The following is an 18,233-nucleotide window of genomic DNA, read 5'->3' as shown; positions in this document are numbered from 1 at the left end:
TTAACGTTACAACTCTGATTTGTGTGGTTATTCCTCAGTCCCATAGGAGAAAAAAGGTCTTCGTATGGCAAATACTTCATCCAAATTATGTTGAGTTCCCCTAAAAATTACAACCAAAGTGGCATCCACTGGATTCAAACAAAAAAATGAAACATCTTCTCGAGGACTGGAAGGACGAACCGCAGTACTGTCTTTGCCAGTGAAATAGTTTCGCAAAAGGGCGGTTAGTATGTTGGATCGCTGTTTGTCAACCTCAGTTTCGGTTATATGAGACCAACACTTTTTATAATTTTCTGCCAGATCGGTAGATAGAATTTTACTATGAAATTCATTGAAAGCTTCAAGCATAACTCTCCTTACGCGGATATTGCCGTCGTTCAGTTTTTTTTCCGTCTAAGTTTTGGCAATGTTTATATCACTATGCTTTCGTAGCAGCTTTTTAAAACGGCTGTCAAAAGACGACGTGTCTTTGCCACTCCTTACAATTTTGCTTGGCAAATGCCGTACCTCTCTAAGGCGCATTATCTTTGTCCATTTACACTCAATACTTCTGGTTTCAGAGGGGTTGATGGTGACTGCTCAGGTAGTTTGAAATCTGTTTCTTGTTGTACTTACTAAAAGAAATTACCTTCCTACCTTTCTTTTCTTTCCTATTTACATTTCTAGTTAGTGATGTTAAATATCATTACAAGCAATCATTCCTGTACTACGTTAGCAGAGTGGAAAAGTTCAGGTATGTTTATAACCACGAAAATTTAGACGTTATCCTCACAACTCGATTCTCTGAGTAGCTAATCAAGGTAATTTTCCGATAAGTCATTTGAAACAATTTCCCTGTCTCATTTACCATTCAATCACTTAAATCTGCCATTCTATGGCTCGCAACTTGGAATCCACCTTATACTATAACGCGTAACCTTCTCCAAGTTTTCCCGCCACAACTGTTTTTGAGACAGGCGGCCTGTAAAAGCGCCCTACTGCCATGTTTGGCACAAAAATTATTTCGTCTTCAGATTCTGTACTAACCTTACGATATGTTATTGTATTGTTTACGGTTGTATGCAGGTCTACATCACCGGCGCCCAAACTGTCATTCCAATTGGAATCTAGAATTTCATCCAGTTTTCTGCCCCTTGAAATATGTGGGCATTATTATGGCTCATAAATTATAGGATTAGTTTTGGAACATTTGCATAGACCCACGTGGAATTAGATAATACTATAATAACATTCTAAATCTGCCATGTGCCATGACTAATATTACTCACTGCAATTAATGGGGCTCATATAATGCATACACTTCCCTCTCTGAAATCGGAATGTAACTAATTGGACAGGTGTAAAGATTTTTCTATCCCAAAAGCTCGCATATGCACTCCACAAGTACTCTGCTATCCTTATAGACGCTTCATGTGTGTAGTGCATGTCTGACCTTTAAGAAGTGTCCTACAGTTCTCCACCGGCAACCGAGGTCCAGAAATCCACTTGCTAAATCACCACAGAATCGCCTCTGCCTCTGGTTTATGCTTCTACCCGGTTCCAAGTCAGATGACCGCAATCGTTACTGGGAACAATGCTGCAAAATGATACTTGTCTTCCTCCAACGGCCTGTATGAAACAAGGCTGCTCTCTGAACCCAAGCTACAGATGTCATTCCCACCAACAGGAGCCACAGTTCTCAGGCAGATGCACCCAGTGCGTTGAATAACGGCGGACAGAACTCGTCCCACGTCTCAGATGAGATACACCGGCAAGAAGAGTGGACACTAGCCTTTCTCCCGACCTGCCTAATATTTCCCTAATACTCCGTCTCCATCTAAGTTGGAGCACCCGTGACCAGAAAACCTGCCCGCCGCGTTTGTCCGGACCTTTAAGGAAGATCGGCCCCATTTCCAACAGGTGAAGCATCCAGTGCTGGCTCAGATATACTTTCAGCAGTGGGCTAGACCTCAGACCTGTTTTAAGCTGTAAGGAGCAGGCGTCCAGCCACAGCCCACTTTTTCCTTCCATCCAGAGATTCGCGACCTTCCCACAGTTCGCCATTCACACTCTGGTGGAACTACCGAGTCAGGTGTATCGGAAGATGTGACATCAGAATCCCAGACGGCGTTATCGGCATCAGAGATCATACAATTTTCGTCCCATGTGACTCTACGCCACAGCAGCTCTGCCTGAAGCCTGTCAACGGAGGCAAACGCAGCTTTCAACGCCTTTTGCACAGCAGCCAATTTCCCCAGCATCCGTACACAACCGGCGCAATCCCTATCCATCTTTAACCTCGTTAGCCTATACAATGAGATGTACAAGGTGGTCACAATCAGTCTGAAAAGCTTGTAAGAGTGATACAAGCTAGGCTGTGCTGAGAATAAATGTAAAGAAAAAATTCGATATGTTGCTCCATTTACGAGTTACTTAGCATCGAAGTTACGTGGGCAAATTCTTCGTTTGGCGCACTAAGACCGAACAAAAGAACGATACAAAAGTGGGACCGTAGTAAGGATCTAACCCGAGCCAAAGGCTGAGCAGTTTCTTACGCTATCATCTACGCCACAGAGAGCAATTGACACTAACTGTATTCGGCTGGCCATTTAAATTTGCACGTGCAACGGCCTAATTCGCTAGCATAAATGTAATGATAACTCGGAAACGGCTCGGCGTATCGAACTGTTTTCTTGACAGTTATTTCTCTGCACAACCTATCCAACAACACTCTTACAAGCTCTTGAGACTGTTTATGGCCACCCGGTATAACGCTAACCCAAGCAGTCACTAGGTCCAACAAAATGACTACTACTGCCATGCTTCTTCTTTATGTCATTACGCTGCATATGCCCTTCAAATGTTTTAAAATACGCAGACACTTAGAAAAAGTTTGTAAAAAGTAGTCAACACAGATGTATACACGTATATAATATTCAGCTCTTCACAGAATCAAACGCAGGGCTGATTCGGGAACATTTTTCCACACAAGCGGCTCATGATTTGTCGCTCCCCACCCTCTTTCTTCCCTCGTACACTTTTCCTCATATCAGTTTTCGCTATTAATTGTGGTACACACTGTGTACATACGTTGCACTTTGGCCCCCCTCTCAGCTTGACACCTCGGGCGGCCGCTACTAATTGTGGAACGTCCTGTGTAGCAATCTTACACTTGTGGCGCCTTTGGCACCCTTCTCAACTGGGGGCCCCAAACGGCGTCTTGTGCCCCTTGGGCCTTAAACCGGCCACGAGCACGTAGAAAAACAAATTAAATGCTGTGTAGAAAGAGGTAGCGCAACTGCGACCTGCACGTGCTCTCGCAGCCGCAGCTGGAGCCCTGTGTTAAGAATATTATGAGACTCATCGTTGGGGATAATGGTTTAGGAAACGATCCATAGCTAGGCCTTTTGAAGGAAAGTGCTGGGAGAGTAGGATGGGTAAATATAGACAGAGTTAATCTAGCTACTTGTATATTTGTGAAAGACGTAAGTGACTTTATCTTAAACAGTTAAATGGGCAAAAGAGAGTGGAACAAAAAAAAAGGAACATGTAATGTCGGTACGTTTCTGTGAGATATGCTGATGAAGTAAACATCCGAGACAGTCACCTGGAGACGGAGCTAAGGAATCGAAACGCGTTACAACTAAAAAATATAATTTTTATAGACTTTTTACGAATTGATTTGACGGTTTAGTAAAGGACCTTACGCTCAGGTGGAGGAAAGTGGTTACCGATCTGCTTGTAGCTACAAAGTAGGTGTGAGCAGTTGGTACTGGAATAAATGATGTTAATGAGAAACAAATGGATTGTAAGTGCCAAGCTTATGGGATGTCTTGTATAAGTCTAGGAGTTCATAATGAATGAGTACTGAAGAATGAGGAAGGGGCAGGAACTGATATGCTGGTGACGCATTTGTGTGGGGAAGAAACCGTGAATGAGGAGGGTGTCATACGATTTAAAGTCAACGATGGAATTTTGTGCGATCATCTATCCAAGATGCATTTAGGTTGGTGCGGACAAGTCGGTTTGACATATCATGGTAGATAAGGCACAATTCCTATTTTACTCGGTTAGAAGTTGTAGTCTATTCTGTCGGATAGAAAGTGAGAGAATCCACCTAAAGCTGCCGCGAAACGCTCGCCGAGGAAATCTACCCTGTTAGTTGGACAGGACGACCGCAGGTGGTTGGGGATAAATCGTGTGGGTGAAAGTGCCAGGACGGCTTCATCATCGATATACAGCTTGAAGTGCCTACAGGCTGACGGAATAACGGAGTGTACGGCGCCCGCAGGCAGCACGGCTACAGCTTGCACCCACCTGAGCCAGCAGCAGCAGCAGCAGCAGCAGGCACGCCGACGCGAGCGCGGGCGCAGCCATGACTGGGCAGGAAGCGCTTTCCGGACAGCGCAGTTCCCAGCCCGCCGGAAGGTCTCGGCTCACTTGTGCGTGACAACTGTGTGCGCACACACAGCCCTCTGCGGGCGTGGTCGAGCTTGCTTCCGGAGCACATTACCGCAAAAGTGAGCGCCCATCTACCTCTGGGTGCATTGTCAACCTTTCACAAACCGCAGCTCGTTTAATTTTAGTCTCATTTTCGCGCGTTTGCTGTCGGATCCCATTGTTACTTGACGAAAGTCATAGGATAACGATATGCACATATACAAATGGCGATAGTGTACACAAGGTATAAAATGGTAGTGCATTGGCCAATCTGTCTTTTCTACTCAGGTCATACATGTAAAAAGGTTTCCGACGTGATTATGGCCGCAGACTTCGAAAGCGTGTGGTAGTTGGAGTAAGACGCATGGAACACTAATTTTCGGAAATCGCTAGGGAATTCAATATTCCGAAATCCACAGAGTCAAGAGTGCGCCAACAATACCAAATTTCAGGCATTACCTCTCACCACGGACAACGCAGTGACCGACGGCATTCACTTGACGACCGAGAGCGGTGGCGTTGCGTAGAGTTATCAGTGCTACCAAACAAGCAACACTGCGTGAAATGACCACAGAAATTAATGTAGGACGTACGACGAACGTATCCGTTAGGACAGTGTGGTCAAATTTGGCGTTATTGAGCTATGACAGCAGAAAACCGACGCGAGTGCCTTTGATAACAGCACGGCATCGCCTGAAGCACCTCTCCTGGGCTCGTGACGTTATCGGTTGGACCCTACATGACTGGAAAACCGAGACCTGGTCAGATGAAGTCGGCCGCTGTGGCCTAGCGGTTCTAAGCGCTTCAGTCCGGAACCGCGCTGCTGCTACGGTCGCAGGTTCGAATCCTGCCTCGGGCATGGATGTGCGTGATGTCCTTAGGTTAGTTAGGTTAGTTAGGTTTAAGTAGTCTAAGTCTAGGGGACTGAGGACCTCAGATGTTAAGTTCCATAGTGCTCAGAGCCATTTGAACCATTTGGTCAGATGAATCCAGATTTCAGCTGGTAAGGATCGATGGTAGGGTTTGAGTAGGGTACAGGCCCCACGAAGCCATGGACCCAAGTTGTTAATGAGGTGCTCTGCAAGCGATGGTGGCTCCGTAATGGTTTGGGTTGTGTTTATATGGAATCGGCTGGGTCCTCTGGTTCAGATGAGACGATCATTGACTGGAAATAATTACGTTCACCAACTTCGAGACCATCTGCAACCATTCGTGGACTTCACGTTCCCAGAGAACGGTGGAATTTTTATAGATGACAATGTGCCATGTCACCGGGAGACAATTGTTCACAACTGGTTTGAATAACCCATTGAACATTTTTTGGACATAATCTATAGGGCAGTTCGTGCAAAAAATGCTGCACGGAACAGTTTCTCAATTATGGACGGCTATAGGCGCAAGCATTTCTCAATATTTCTGTACTGGAGTTCCAATGACTTGTTCACACCATGGCGCGACCAGTTGCTGCACTACTCGGGCAAAAGGTGCACGATAATGGGAGGCATCCCATGACTTTCGCCACCTCAGTGTATATTCTTCAATGGCCACCCTCTTTGCTGAATCATTTTGCATTTGACCTCTGATTTTCACCATTAAGCTCTGAAATGTTACACAAGTATCGAATTGTGGTTGTACAGAAGTGAGGTTAAAATTTTCGTTAATATATTTAATATAATTCTTGTAATTTACTTCAGTATTTGGATGTTTTGCTTTGTGCAAATGAAACATTTTTTGCACATTTAGCCTGTCATCTAAAGAAACATGATTATCAGATCAATAATGGCTTGTGTAAACAGGAAATGATACTAGGTGATCAAGTACAGTTTTCACAATTTGGGGTGGTAGAACGCGACTCTTTTTAGCCGACTCCTCACGTATCATGTAGGTTCCGTCCCTCTCGAAGCACGGTCTGAAGCTTCGTCACTCGCCTCTCTGATATGCCAAATGTGTTAGCAGAAGTTTTCTCACATACATGCGGTTGTTTGCTACTAACTGTACCGTTACACCTGTAACTTAAAGACTTTGTTTTTTTTTTTTTTTTTGCTGTAGAGTTCTGATCTGCTCTTCTTCGCTCAGTGTTCCCAACTGTTGTCAACACATTTAAAAATGTATTTTGATCATCTTTCGTGTTGAATGTGCTGAAATGATGTAGTAAGTCAGTCTGCTGCTCCTTGGTTATTTTCTCAAAGCATTTATATACAGGGTTTGTCACCTAACATTACCGCTGGATATATTTCGTAAACCACATCAAATACTAACGAATCGATTCCACAGACCGAACGTGAGGAGAAGGGCTAGTGTAATTGGTTAATACAAACCACACAAAAATGCACGGAAGTATGTTTTTTAACACAAACCTAGTTTTTTTTAATGGAACCACGTTAGTTTTATTAACACATCTGAACATATAAACAAATACATAATCAGTGCCGTTTCTTGAATTGAAAAATGTTAATTATATCCGGAGATATTGTAACCTAAAGTTGACGCTTGAGTACCACTCCTCCGCTGTTCGATCGTGTGTATCGGAGAGCACCAAATTACATAGGGATCCAAAGGGAACGGTGATGGACCTTAGGTACAGAAGAGACTGGAACAGCACATTACGTCCACGTGCTAAAACCATTTTATTGGTCTTCTTCACTGACGCACATGTACATAACCAAGAGGGGTGAGGTACACGTACACACGTGGTTTCCGTTTTCAATTACGGAGTGGAACAGAGTGTGTCCCGACATGTCAGGCCAATAGATGTTCAATGTGGTGGCCATCATTTGCTGCACACAATTGTAATCTGGCGTAATGAATGTCGTACACGCCGCAGTACGTCTGGTGTAACGTCGCCGCAGGCTGCCACAATACGTTGTTTCATATCCTCTGGGGTTGTAGGCGCATCACGGTACATATTCTCTTTTAACGTACCCCACAGAAAGAAGTCCAGAGGTGTAAGATCAGGATAACGGGCTGGCCAATTTATGCGTCCTCCACGTCGAACATCCTGTCAAGGGTAAGCCTAGTGTTAATTGCGGAATGTGCAGGTGCACAATCATGCTGACACCACATACGTCGACGCGTTTCCAGTGGGACATTTTCGAGCAACGTTGGCAGATCATTCTGTAGAAACGCGATGTATGTTGCAGTGCTCTCCGATACACACGATCAAACAGCGGAGGAGTGGTACTCAAGCGTCAACTTTAAGTTACAATATCTCCGGATGTACAATGTTTACAATGCAACAAACGGCACTGATTACGTATTTGTTTATATGTTCAGATGTGCTAACAAAACTAACGTGGTTCCATTTTTAAAAAAACGTATGTTTGTGTTAGAAAACATACTTTCGTGCATTTTTGTATGGTTTGTATTAAACAATTACACTAGCCCCTCTCCTCACGTTCGGTCTGTGGAATCGGTTCGTCAGTATTTGATGTGGTTTGCGAAATATATCCAGCGGTAACGTTAGGTGGCTCACCCTGTATACATCTGCAAAGAGAATCGTTCAAAATAACTTGCATTGTTGTAATAACAAACAAATATTTACTACTATATTATACAAGTATTAATATGTAGGCTTATCACTTAAAAAGTTCTGTTCCATTAGAGCAAAATACTATTACATAGATTCTGCATGATGGTCCCATTTGTATGGTAGGTATAACTCTTCCTGTATTATTAACAAATTCAATTCCTTTAACTCTTGCCTTTTTAATCACATTAAACTTATCTTTCTCAGGGTTTTTCTTATTTTCTTTGATTTTTTTAACACTGCTTCTTGCTGGCCCCATATTAGCTAGACGGAAAACGACTTTTGTTGATTCAAAATCAGTAGTTTGTAATTCTTCCACTGGAACCGCGGTAATGTTCTTTATAAAACAGTACACATGTCCAGGACATTTGGCACTTCTCTAATTAATTCAGTTACATTCAGTAAAGCAACACAATTTTCTCACATAAGGAGTAATGGACAAGAGTCATTTCCATGCTGACAAGATTCAGCTACCATACGTTGATATGAACCTGTATATACCTCATTTTTGTATAAAATGGACATGTGAACTTTCTAAAACGGTAGATTCATTTGTATCTGTCCGGCTAAATCAGTGGTAAAATATTACTAAGATCGTACATTGGAGTCATTCGGAGAAAAATGATCTCCTTCCCATGAAATACAGTTGAAGAGTGTAAATGGGAAACGTTCTAGATGCCATTTTTTCACAAAACTCAATTTTAGTGCTATTGTGTTCTCGGTACACTGTTACAAGTCCCTAGACTTGGTCCATGTGTCAAACTGTGGAGAAAGTCTTTTAAACATGCGTTAGTAGACGGAGCATGGTCTTCGTGTCACGCTGTTTTTCCCTCTGGAATTCCAAAATATAAGAGATATGAGAAATGGTTTTTTACTACAGTTTTGGTCATTAAAAGCCTAACGTTATGCATAAGCTATCACAAATAAAACCTAATGCCTCAAAACTGACGTTTTTGGACCTTGGCTATGATTTTTTGCAAAGACCACAATAGGAATCAGTCTTTGGTAATAACGCTGTTTACTTATACAAACCGGTTTCAAAACGTCAGGTTCACCTGTAGACGGTTGTTCACGTTTATATTACACTCTTGTTGTTTACATTAGTTAATGGAAAAAAATGAATGTAAACAACGAGAAATGTAATATTAACATGAATAGCCTTCTGGAGTTGACTCTGTCGATTCGAAAGTGATAACGTCACTATTTACACAAATAAATAGCATTATTAATAGTGGCTGTTTGCTGTTTTCTTCTTTGCAAGAAATAGCTTGTAAAAACTTTCATATTGGCACTTAGAACCAGTCGACTTCCTGGTAAGGTATTTTGAACGTTCTTAATAAAGTATTTATTTTCTAATTTCTCTCATTTTTTGCGGAGATGTGGCGAGCAGCATAATTCTATGGTATCAGAATACTTTTTCAATTCTTTGTGTACAAATCAATTCTGTACACATGGAGAAGCATTATTTTTCATTCTTCTGACAAATATTAGATTTGGTAGTTAGAATGTTTTTTATTTCCACTGTTCAGCTGGGAGAATTTACGACAGATGTTATTCCGGAGAAATAAAATGAGATTTTAATGCTAATGTCTTATATCCAGCAAAATTGACCATTATATATGTGTAAGATAGATTAGGACATATCTGGAAGAATTCAGACAATTTTTGCAGTTTGAAACGTAAGAAGGAAAACAAGTCACAAGTAGAAACATTGAGTCAGTTTGTGAAGAGTACAAGTTCAACGTAATTGAAAGGGAACTGCCCGCCAAGGGAACGGATTACGGTCCGAGTCCCATTTAGTCATACAATTTCACTTAGTTGCAAAAAAGTTAAACATTCTTCCATCCTCGAGTGGTAGAAGAAAAGAGATCTAATTAACGGTATGAAGTAAGCTCATTGGACAAAAAATTAATCACACCAGTGGGGACGCACAGATGAGTCGTTAAGCGTTTACAGATGGAACAGCGATCGAGTCATGAGCTCAGCCTTGCGTGCACTAACTGTACGGAAGCATAAGAGAGTTGCGATCAGTGAGCGTGAGACATTCGTTGTTCAAGAGGAAACATGCATAAATGTAAGGTCGGTGACGGAATGGCAAAACGGGGCAATCCTGTTTGGCCGTGCCCATGGCCATAAGGTGCGTAAAGTTGCTGAATTCGTTGCTGTTTCTCGGCGGCCTATTCAACGTGTCCAGAAGCAGTGGTGTAACATGCACGGCTACGACACACGACGTCAAAATTTTGGTCGGAAATATCCTGACTGAGAAGGGCCGCAGACACGTTTCATGGCTTATGAATGAAAATCGCTTGCAAATCCGACAGGAATTGTTGCAGCCAGTGAATGAAGGACCATCCCGAACTGAGAGAACATTGCGACAGGGAGTGCACGCTATGAACATTTGGACTGGTCACCTCGCAAGAGACCGTTGCTTACACAGGCACATAAAGTTGATCGGGCTGGAAGAATACGTGACGTTTTCCGAAAACTCCCCAACCCTATTACATCTCGACTGCACTGCAAAGTCATCTGACTTGAACCCCATAGGAAATCTGTGGGACATGTTGAAAAGAAGAACATCTTCCAGCAACACAGTCGCTCCCACGTCATGTCACCCAGATATACACAACAAAGCTGCATACAAGAGGATGATACACGGAGCAAACAAAACCGTAATGAACAAAGAGGAAGGGAAGAAAGAATTAAACATCATTAATCATGGCTAGCATACCTTACGCACGTAACATTTCTCAAAAAATAGCAAACCTGCTTAGGTCACATTAAGTGACAGTAGCTTTCAGCACAAATAAAAACTACAACAGAAACTAGTCCACACCTTAAACAATAATAAAGATAAATTCTCAGACTCTTGAAAACTCAAAATTAAGAGTAAAACTTGCTCAAGCTCCTACATAGGACAAACTGTCAGGAATTTTCAGATTAGATACACTGAACACTTCAACCGTTACATACATAACCAATTTACAAAATCAGTATAGCAACACACATAAAAATACTGGACACATATTCGAAAACAAAGAAGAAGATCTTAAGATACTCCACCACTTCCAAAAATCTCGTACAATGGATTTAATGGAAGAACTTGATATTTTTGTAAACCACAAAAAGCAAGGAGAAAAATTCTAAGTGACAAATTACATAGTGAATCAGTTAATATCTTCAAATGTTTCTCCTGCATATTATAACTGCTACAGTTTTCATAAGTATGTACATTACCTCATTTGAAAAACAAATGTAATCGATAATTTAGTAGGCGAGAGTGCTAAAAATAAATTTTATAATTGACAGCTTTACATATAATGTAATCCAAAACCACTGTGACACCTAAGACTGCGGGCAAACTCTTTCTAAACCATAGTGTCGTAATATCTTTGTATCATGTTTTATAAACAAACAGTGTAAGTGATGATTTGCGTGTACAGTATGTGATATTCTGTGTAATGGAGAAGGCACAATACCAGTAAGTAGACGAACAAAAATGCCATTTTTAACATTAGTATTTAAAAAGACTTACAGATTTATTTTTCCGTTTTCAGACTGCAGTATAACAGCAAAAAGACGCAAGAGAAGCTGAAAACCACATATGCAAACATTACCAAACACATTCATGTAAACAAACTCACAAAATCACTTTAAAATGAGAATAAATTCTCGAAACGCGTTGTGCCAAGCATGAAAACATGATTAACTGGTGCAGTTCTCATTATTTAAGTCACAAATGTATCTATTTTCCAGTTCCATGCTTATTCTTATAATTTAGGGAAATATAAAAACAAATATATCAGTCTGTAAATAAATTTTTCTCTACTCATAATTTCTTCGGGTAAATAAGACACAAGAAGGCAATATAGACTTAAAACATTTAATGCTCGTCTGTTATCCTTACCAGAAAATAAGTGTGTAACGTCGGTAAATCAGTCTCATGCAACGGAAGTATCGTCAATATGGAACGAGATTACTCTGACTGGTATTCACACATGTACGATGCTGTTAACGGTGATGTGTATGAGCTCCATAGGATTTGAAGGACCTTCTCCTTTCGAAACTGCTCTCAGTGCTACAAATACCTCGGAAATAGTGCTGCGAGCAAAAACAAGGAACCCGATAGCATCCCAAGCATACAATATGACTCTCAGGTCGGGAGATACAGCTGACTACTGAACACACTACATTGTTTTCCAATGATATCGTTTACGGGACGGCCAGTATAGGAGAACATTACCAACTCAAACGAAAGCGTCACCTGCTACACGGCCATAAGGATGAATATAAGCATCATGTACGTGACCTCTAGAGATCCGTACACTTACAGCTTCACGTTGAAAGACATAGTGATCTGAGCGTTCACCTACTGGTATACCATCTCATACACTGATACTGCCTTGTCATTCATTTAAAGGCTTTATTCTATGAATGGTAAGAGGCCCTAAGTTTTCAAGTAACAAAAACAAGTGTGATGTCAATCCTGAACTGTAATACTATGACTTGTCCAACACCAGTGTGCAACTAATATTACTAATCCACAATTAATCCACGAAGAAAACACCTAACCATTGATCCGTTACCCAGCGTCCATATTGTTGTGCCACTGCAATACCTGCCTCCTGTGAGTAGTGGGTAGTCGTCTCACAGACACTTATAAGTCAAAAGCTTATGACCATCAGCTTACTAACATCTTGGTTCACCTTTGGAACGCAATACAGAAGCGATTCTTCATGGCATGGATTTCACAAGTACTTGGTACGTTACGGAGGCATATAGCAACAAATGTCTATCAACAGCCCATATAATTTCCGCATATTATGTGCGATGGTTTATGGGTGTAGAGCTACACCAGATAGTGTCCCATATGTGTTCTATCGCGTCCATATCATGCAAATTTGGTGGCCAAGACATCAACGTGAGTTTCACTACCACGCCGTCACAGTCGGGGAAGACACACGCGAAAGGATGCAGGTGGTCCAGAATGATGTTCACGTACTCCACAACCATTGTGGTGTCTTCGATTACTACCACATAACCCTTGTAAGCCCAGATGAATGGCCCCCATGGCATAATACTGCCTCCCACTGGCCTGTATCGATGGCGTGACGTATAAGTCGAGCAGTCGTTCGCCTCAATGACGACGCATCCGATCACGATCATTGACCTGGTGTAACAGAAAACGTGATTCATCCTACCAGACGACTCGTTTCCACGACCCAACCTCGAAAATTCTTTGCTCACCGCAAACGTAATTGATGATGTCATAGGATCAACATGACAATTTGCTAGAGAGTCAATCAACCAGTTTCCATCCGCGAACAGCCGACCAGGTTCGCAATTTCGGAAATGATTGTCCCCAGGAGGTGACTCATAACACTATGATCCTTGTAAATGGCACTTACGTCAGTGGTTTTAATGATTTGCGACCCATATCATTGCTAGTACACCTCACCCGTTGGCTTCTTCGGAATAGGTTCGACCTATTGAACTATTGGGTACACTGTGCTGTATTACCCTAAAGTATTGCCTGCTAGGTCTCGTAGTCGGTGCTGTATTTGAACTTCTTGTGTTGAATGTCTCTTCCCTTGTGCCACACTCCAACTGCTAATATGTAATCTGATATCGGCGTATTGCTTGTCCAATACGGACACTGCCCTCTTGAAGAATGATTCCCCATTCGTTTCTGCCCTTCTCATACACTTTCCCTGCGTCGCGCACCCGCGGTGCTTCGGGCAGTGGTCATAATAGTGTTTTGTCTCACCAGTGTCTGTACTCCTTTTACGAGATCTCTTGCACAAAGAAGTCGATGACATGACACTTCCGATGGTTGCTGCTACAGTGGATGGTGTTGTAAAGAGTTGCGGTCTTTTCCTTGGACTATGCTGCAAGAGATATTAAACGTCAACACGCCCTGTAATCACTGGCAGTCATTGGCTAGACCTGGGAGGCCAAACCAGTGGTCAGCAGCTGTTACAACCAAGAACACTGAACGTACACTGAACATCCTGATCGCCTGTACTTAAGTTTGATGTGTTCTAAATAAGTCAGTGGCCCTCCAACGCACTTCGTTCGGTACAAACAAGTAATAATAACCAGAATGATATTTTCACTCTGCAGCGGAGTGTGCGCTGATATGAAACTACCTGGCACATTAAAACTGTATGCCTCACCGAGACTCGAACTCGGGACCTTTGCCTTTCGCTGAAAAGTGCTCTACCAACTGAGCTACCCAAGCACGACTCGCGCCCCGTCCTCACAGCCTTTCTTCTGCCAGTATCATGTCTCTTACCTTCCAAACTTTACAGACGCTCTCCTGCGAACCTTGCAGAACTAGCACTCCTGAAAGAAAGGATATAGCAGATACATGGCTTAGCCACAGCCTGGGGGATGTTTCCAGAATGAGATTTTCACTCTGCAGCGAAGTGTGCGCTGATATGAAACTTCCTGGCAGATTAAAACTGTGTGCCGGACCGAGACTCGAACTCGGGACCTTTGCCTATCGCGGGCAAGTGCTCTACCAACTGAGTTATCCAAGCGCGACTCACGCCCCGTCCTCACAGGTTCGCAGGAGAGCTTCTGTAAAGTTTGGAAGATAGGAGACGAGATGCTGACAAAGGTCCTCAGTTCGAGTCTCGGTCCGGCACACACTTTTAATCTGCCAGGAAGTTTCAAGCAATGATAACCTTTCAGCACCAGAAATAGACATTAATGGTCAGACACTGGATGAAGCACAGTTTGTAAAGTTCATTAGGGTCTACCTAGATAACAATTTAAAATGGAGTTAACACATGCATAAACTAATCAACTAGTTCAGTTCAGCGCTTTATGCCCTTAGAAGCACCTCCATTTCTGGTGATTCTTGAACATATTTTACTCTCTGATTCCACATGAAGTTATCTGCCGGGCCAGTGCACCTTAAGTAAGTAAAGTGTGTGTTCAGCAGAAGCGAGCAGCAATAGTATTGTGTAAATAACATAATAATACATCTTCCATAATACTTTTTAATTATCTTGGACTTCTTAGTAGACTCCTACTGTCAGCCCGCATCTCGTGATCGTGCGGTAGCGTTCTCGCTTCCCGCGACCGGGTTACCGGGTTCGATTCCCGGCGGGGTCAGGGATTTTCTCTGCCTCGTGATGGCTGGGTGTTGTGTGTTGTCCTTAGGTTAGTTAGGTTTAAGTAGTTCTAAGTTCTAGGGGACTGATGACCATAGATGTTAAGTCCCATAGTGCTCAGAGCCATTTGAACCATCCTACTGTCAAACAAACAACTGTCTACTATACAGCGTGAACATTAATAAAACTGCAGGGACCGATTCCTGACCGAGCGAGGTGGCGCAGTGGTTAGCACACTGGACTCGCATTCGGGAGGACGACGGTTCAATCCCGTCTCCGGCCATCCGTGATTTCCCTAAATCGTTTCAGGCAAATGCCGGGATGGTTCCTTTGAAAGGGCACGGCCGATTTCCTTCCCAATCCTTCCCTAACCCGAGCTTGCGCTCCGTCTCTAATGACCTCGTTGTCGACGAGACGTTAAACACTAACCACCACCACCACCACCACCACCACCACCGATTCCTGACAGGAAATGGAGGCTTAAAGGTCCTATGAGCATGTGCCCGAAAATGGTCAGTGTGCGTCCCAGAACACAGTACGGAGCTGCATCGCATCCACGTCACAACAGATGTTCAAAGTGCTATGCATGGGATTGCAGATGTTGGTAGCGGTTGTCATGCAGGATACACATAATCGTACTTTGGCTTACACCATAGTGGCGGGCCACTTGCCTGGAGCATGTACTAAGGTTCGTCTGAACATTCTGTAGAAATCGTTCCTCCAATCACACAAACGCTCAAAAAAGGCTTTAAATGGTATGTGATATGGTTGGTGTCGATGAGGGTACTTGTTTCGGTAGCCTATAACCGTGGTGCCTTTCGACGATTTTCATCTGCTTGGCCGTACATAAACACCATCTCGGCTTGTTTCCGATATTAATGCCGGACCATTCTGCTGCTCTATCACACAGCCTGCAACACACAAAGAACACACGGCACGAGGTTAGAGGAGCTGCCACTAGTCAGCGCCATCTACTGTGGCAACGATGTCTTTCCGGACACATGTTCATGGGACTTTTTTTTCCTCCATTTCCTGTAAGGAATCCGTCCCTGTACTCGTAGTTTGTAAATTTTATTAATGTTCACCATGTACACAGATACGCGGAAGTTCTACTATGCTGCTGGTCTGCATGAGACTGTTTAATGCGTTGCTATTGTAGTGACAAGATACTGAAGTTTGTGTGATGTGCTGTAGTTCCTCCTAAGTTTTTGTTCGTTATGTGATTCTTTCTTAACTTATGGAAACCAGTGTGCTTGCTACAGAACCTGTTGTATACTTACTGGGCTAGATTCCGACTGAAAACAGTGAGTCTCCTGCAGAGTTTTAGTCATCAACGATTATAGTAACCTTAGGTGGCAACATACACCTCATATCTCTTTTTCATTGCCACTATTTAGTGAGTCTTTATCGGAAGCATCTTTTAGTGCATAATTTATAACAATATGTACAGTGAGTTATTTCCTAAGACAAACATATCTGCGTTTCTATCTGTTAAAAGTACCGAAAACCATCACTATCTATAGGCAATTGGCTCCAGCTATTCACTGAAAGATTCCTAGATAATCGTGTTTGTATCTAGACTGGTGCGTTATTTCGAACGTCGTACAAAGTCTTTCCTTTGCACGGTCATCTTATTTTGACATGACAAGGAAGTCCATGGAGCTTATGTTTCTGTGTAAGTAGTTTGGTTCGAAGCGTCGATGAGCTCAGTCGCTGCAGTTCGCCTTTCTTGTTTGTTTCAGGTTATCGTTATGATGATCGCTGTCGTTACAGCATTTATGATTTGTTGGCTGCCACTGAACGTTCTCCTAGTAAGTATCCGATGCTTTTGAGAAATAACATGATATTCCTTTATACGACAATATTCTCCAGACCTAATGAGCTCTATGTTTAAGAAATAGTTTCTTAAAAATAGTAGTTTCCTTCAAGTAGGCAAATTAGAGCACCTCCTACAACTGTTTACATATTTTCTTTGTCTTAAACACACTTGTTGATGTAACATTTCATGTATATTACTGATAAGACTTTACATCTTACATTGTTTTTTTCCCACACTCATAAATAAATGCCGATGAAAAAACGAAAGATATACACACAGAAACCTAAAGACAGTTTTTGCACTAGTTAGAATCCACATGTTTTGCCCACTATGCAGGAAATAAGTCTTTTATATTTTTAAACGTAAGATGTTAGCGGAGAACCACCACCTCACTATATCTATTTTTATTTTTTGGTTATATCTAAATACATCAGAAAATTTTTTACAGCACATTCGCTTTTCTATGCTATTTTATCGTAAACTGACATTTTGAGGCCTTGACTATATAGAAAATACAGGTTGTTTCTTGCAAAGAAGGAAGCAGCAAACAGCCACTATTGATAATTTATTTCCACAAGTAACACTGAAACTGGTTTCGAACCAACAGGTTCGTCTTCAGATGGTTGTTCAGGTCTGTATACACTTTTGTTGAATTTTCCATGATATTTTTCGATCTTTATTCCCCCTTGTGGTGTAGGATTCTTCGGCTGGTGGTGCCCTACAGTTGAAAACTACGTAAGAAACGATCTACTCTGCAAGGAAAAAACACACACACACAGGCACGCCACAAAGGAATTATCTGAATGGCACGGAAATCGATACATGGGATGTACACGTTCAGGCAACCAAATAATTACAGTTTCAGAAAGAAATGGATTATTTATTGAAGGAAAGAGCTTCACAGAGCGAGAAAGTCAGTTACGCGTTGGTTCACTATGCAAGCATTTACTGCGTTTGGCATTGCTTGATAGAGTTGTCGGATGTCGTCCTGAGGAACATCATGGCAAATTCTGTCCAATTGGCACGTTAGATCGTCAAAATCTCGAGATCTTTGGAGAACCCCGCCCATAATGCTACGAACGTTCAATTGGAGAGAGATCCGGTGACTGCTAGCCAAGGTAGGGTTTGGTAGACACGAAGACAATAAGTTGAAACTCTCTTCCTGGGAGGGCACCCATTATCTTACTGAAATGCAAGTCCAGGATGGCTTTCCACGAAGGGCAACAAAACGGGATGTAGAATATCGTCGACGTACCATTGTGCTGTGAGGGTGCAGTAGATGACAACTAAAGAGATCCTGCTATGAAAAGAAATGCCACCCTAGATATTCGCTCCTGGTTGTTAGGTCGTA

At 42.4% G+C, this 18,233-nt stretch overlaps 2 protein-coding genes across 2 annotated transcripts in view; one reads left to right on the top strand and one right to left on the bottom strand.

Annotated features, from left to right (window-relative positions):
* Positions 1-4,358, bottom strand: part of LOC126298488 (serine/arginine-rich splicing factor 1-like) — a 100,331-nt gene extending 95,973 nt beyond the window's left edge. Inside the window, exon 1 of the mRNA XM_049989824.1 lies at positions 4,297-4,358. Within this exon, the coding sequence (XP_049845781.1) occupies positions 4,297-4,356 (60 nt within the window). The 5' untranslated portion in view covers positions 4,357-4,358. The remainder of the gene's footprint in view (positions 1-4,296) is intronic.
* Positions 1-18,233, top strand: part of LOC126298486 (serine/arginine repetitive matrix protein 1-like) — a 331,361-nt gene that overhangs the window by 231,604 nt on the left and 81,524 nt on the right. Inside the window, exon 3 of the mRNA XM_049989823.1 lies at positions 16,806-16,874. Within this exon, the coding sequence (XP_049845780.1) occupies positions 16,806-16,874 (69 nt within the window). The remainder of the gene's footprint in view (positions 1-16,805; positions 16,875-18,233) is intronic.

The sequence above is a fragment of the Schistocerca gregaria genome, chromosome X (genome assembly GCF_023897955.1).
Source record: "Schistocerca gregaria isolate iqSchGreg1 chromosome X, iqSchGreg1.2, whole genome shotgun sequence".
NCBI lineage: Eukaryota > Metazoa > Arthropoda > Insecta > Orthoptera > Acrididae > Schistocerca > Schistocerca gregaria.
Note: the sequence above shows the minus strand (reverse complement) of the source record. Positions and strands in the feature narration are given on the sequence as shown.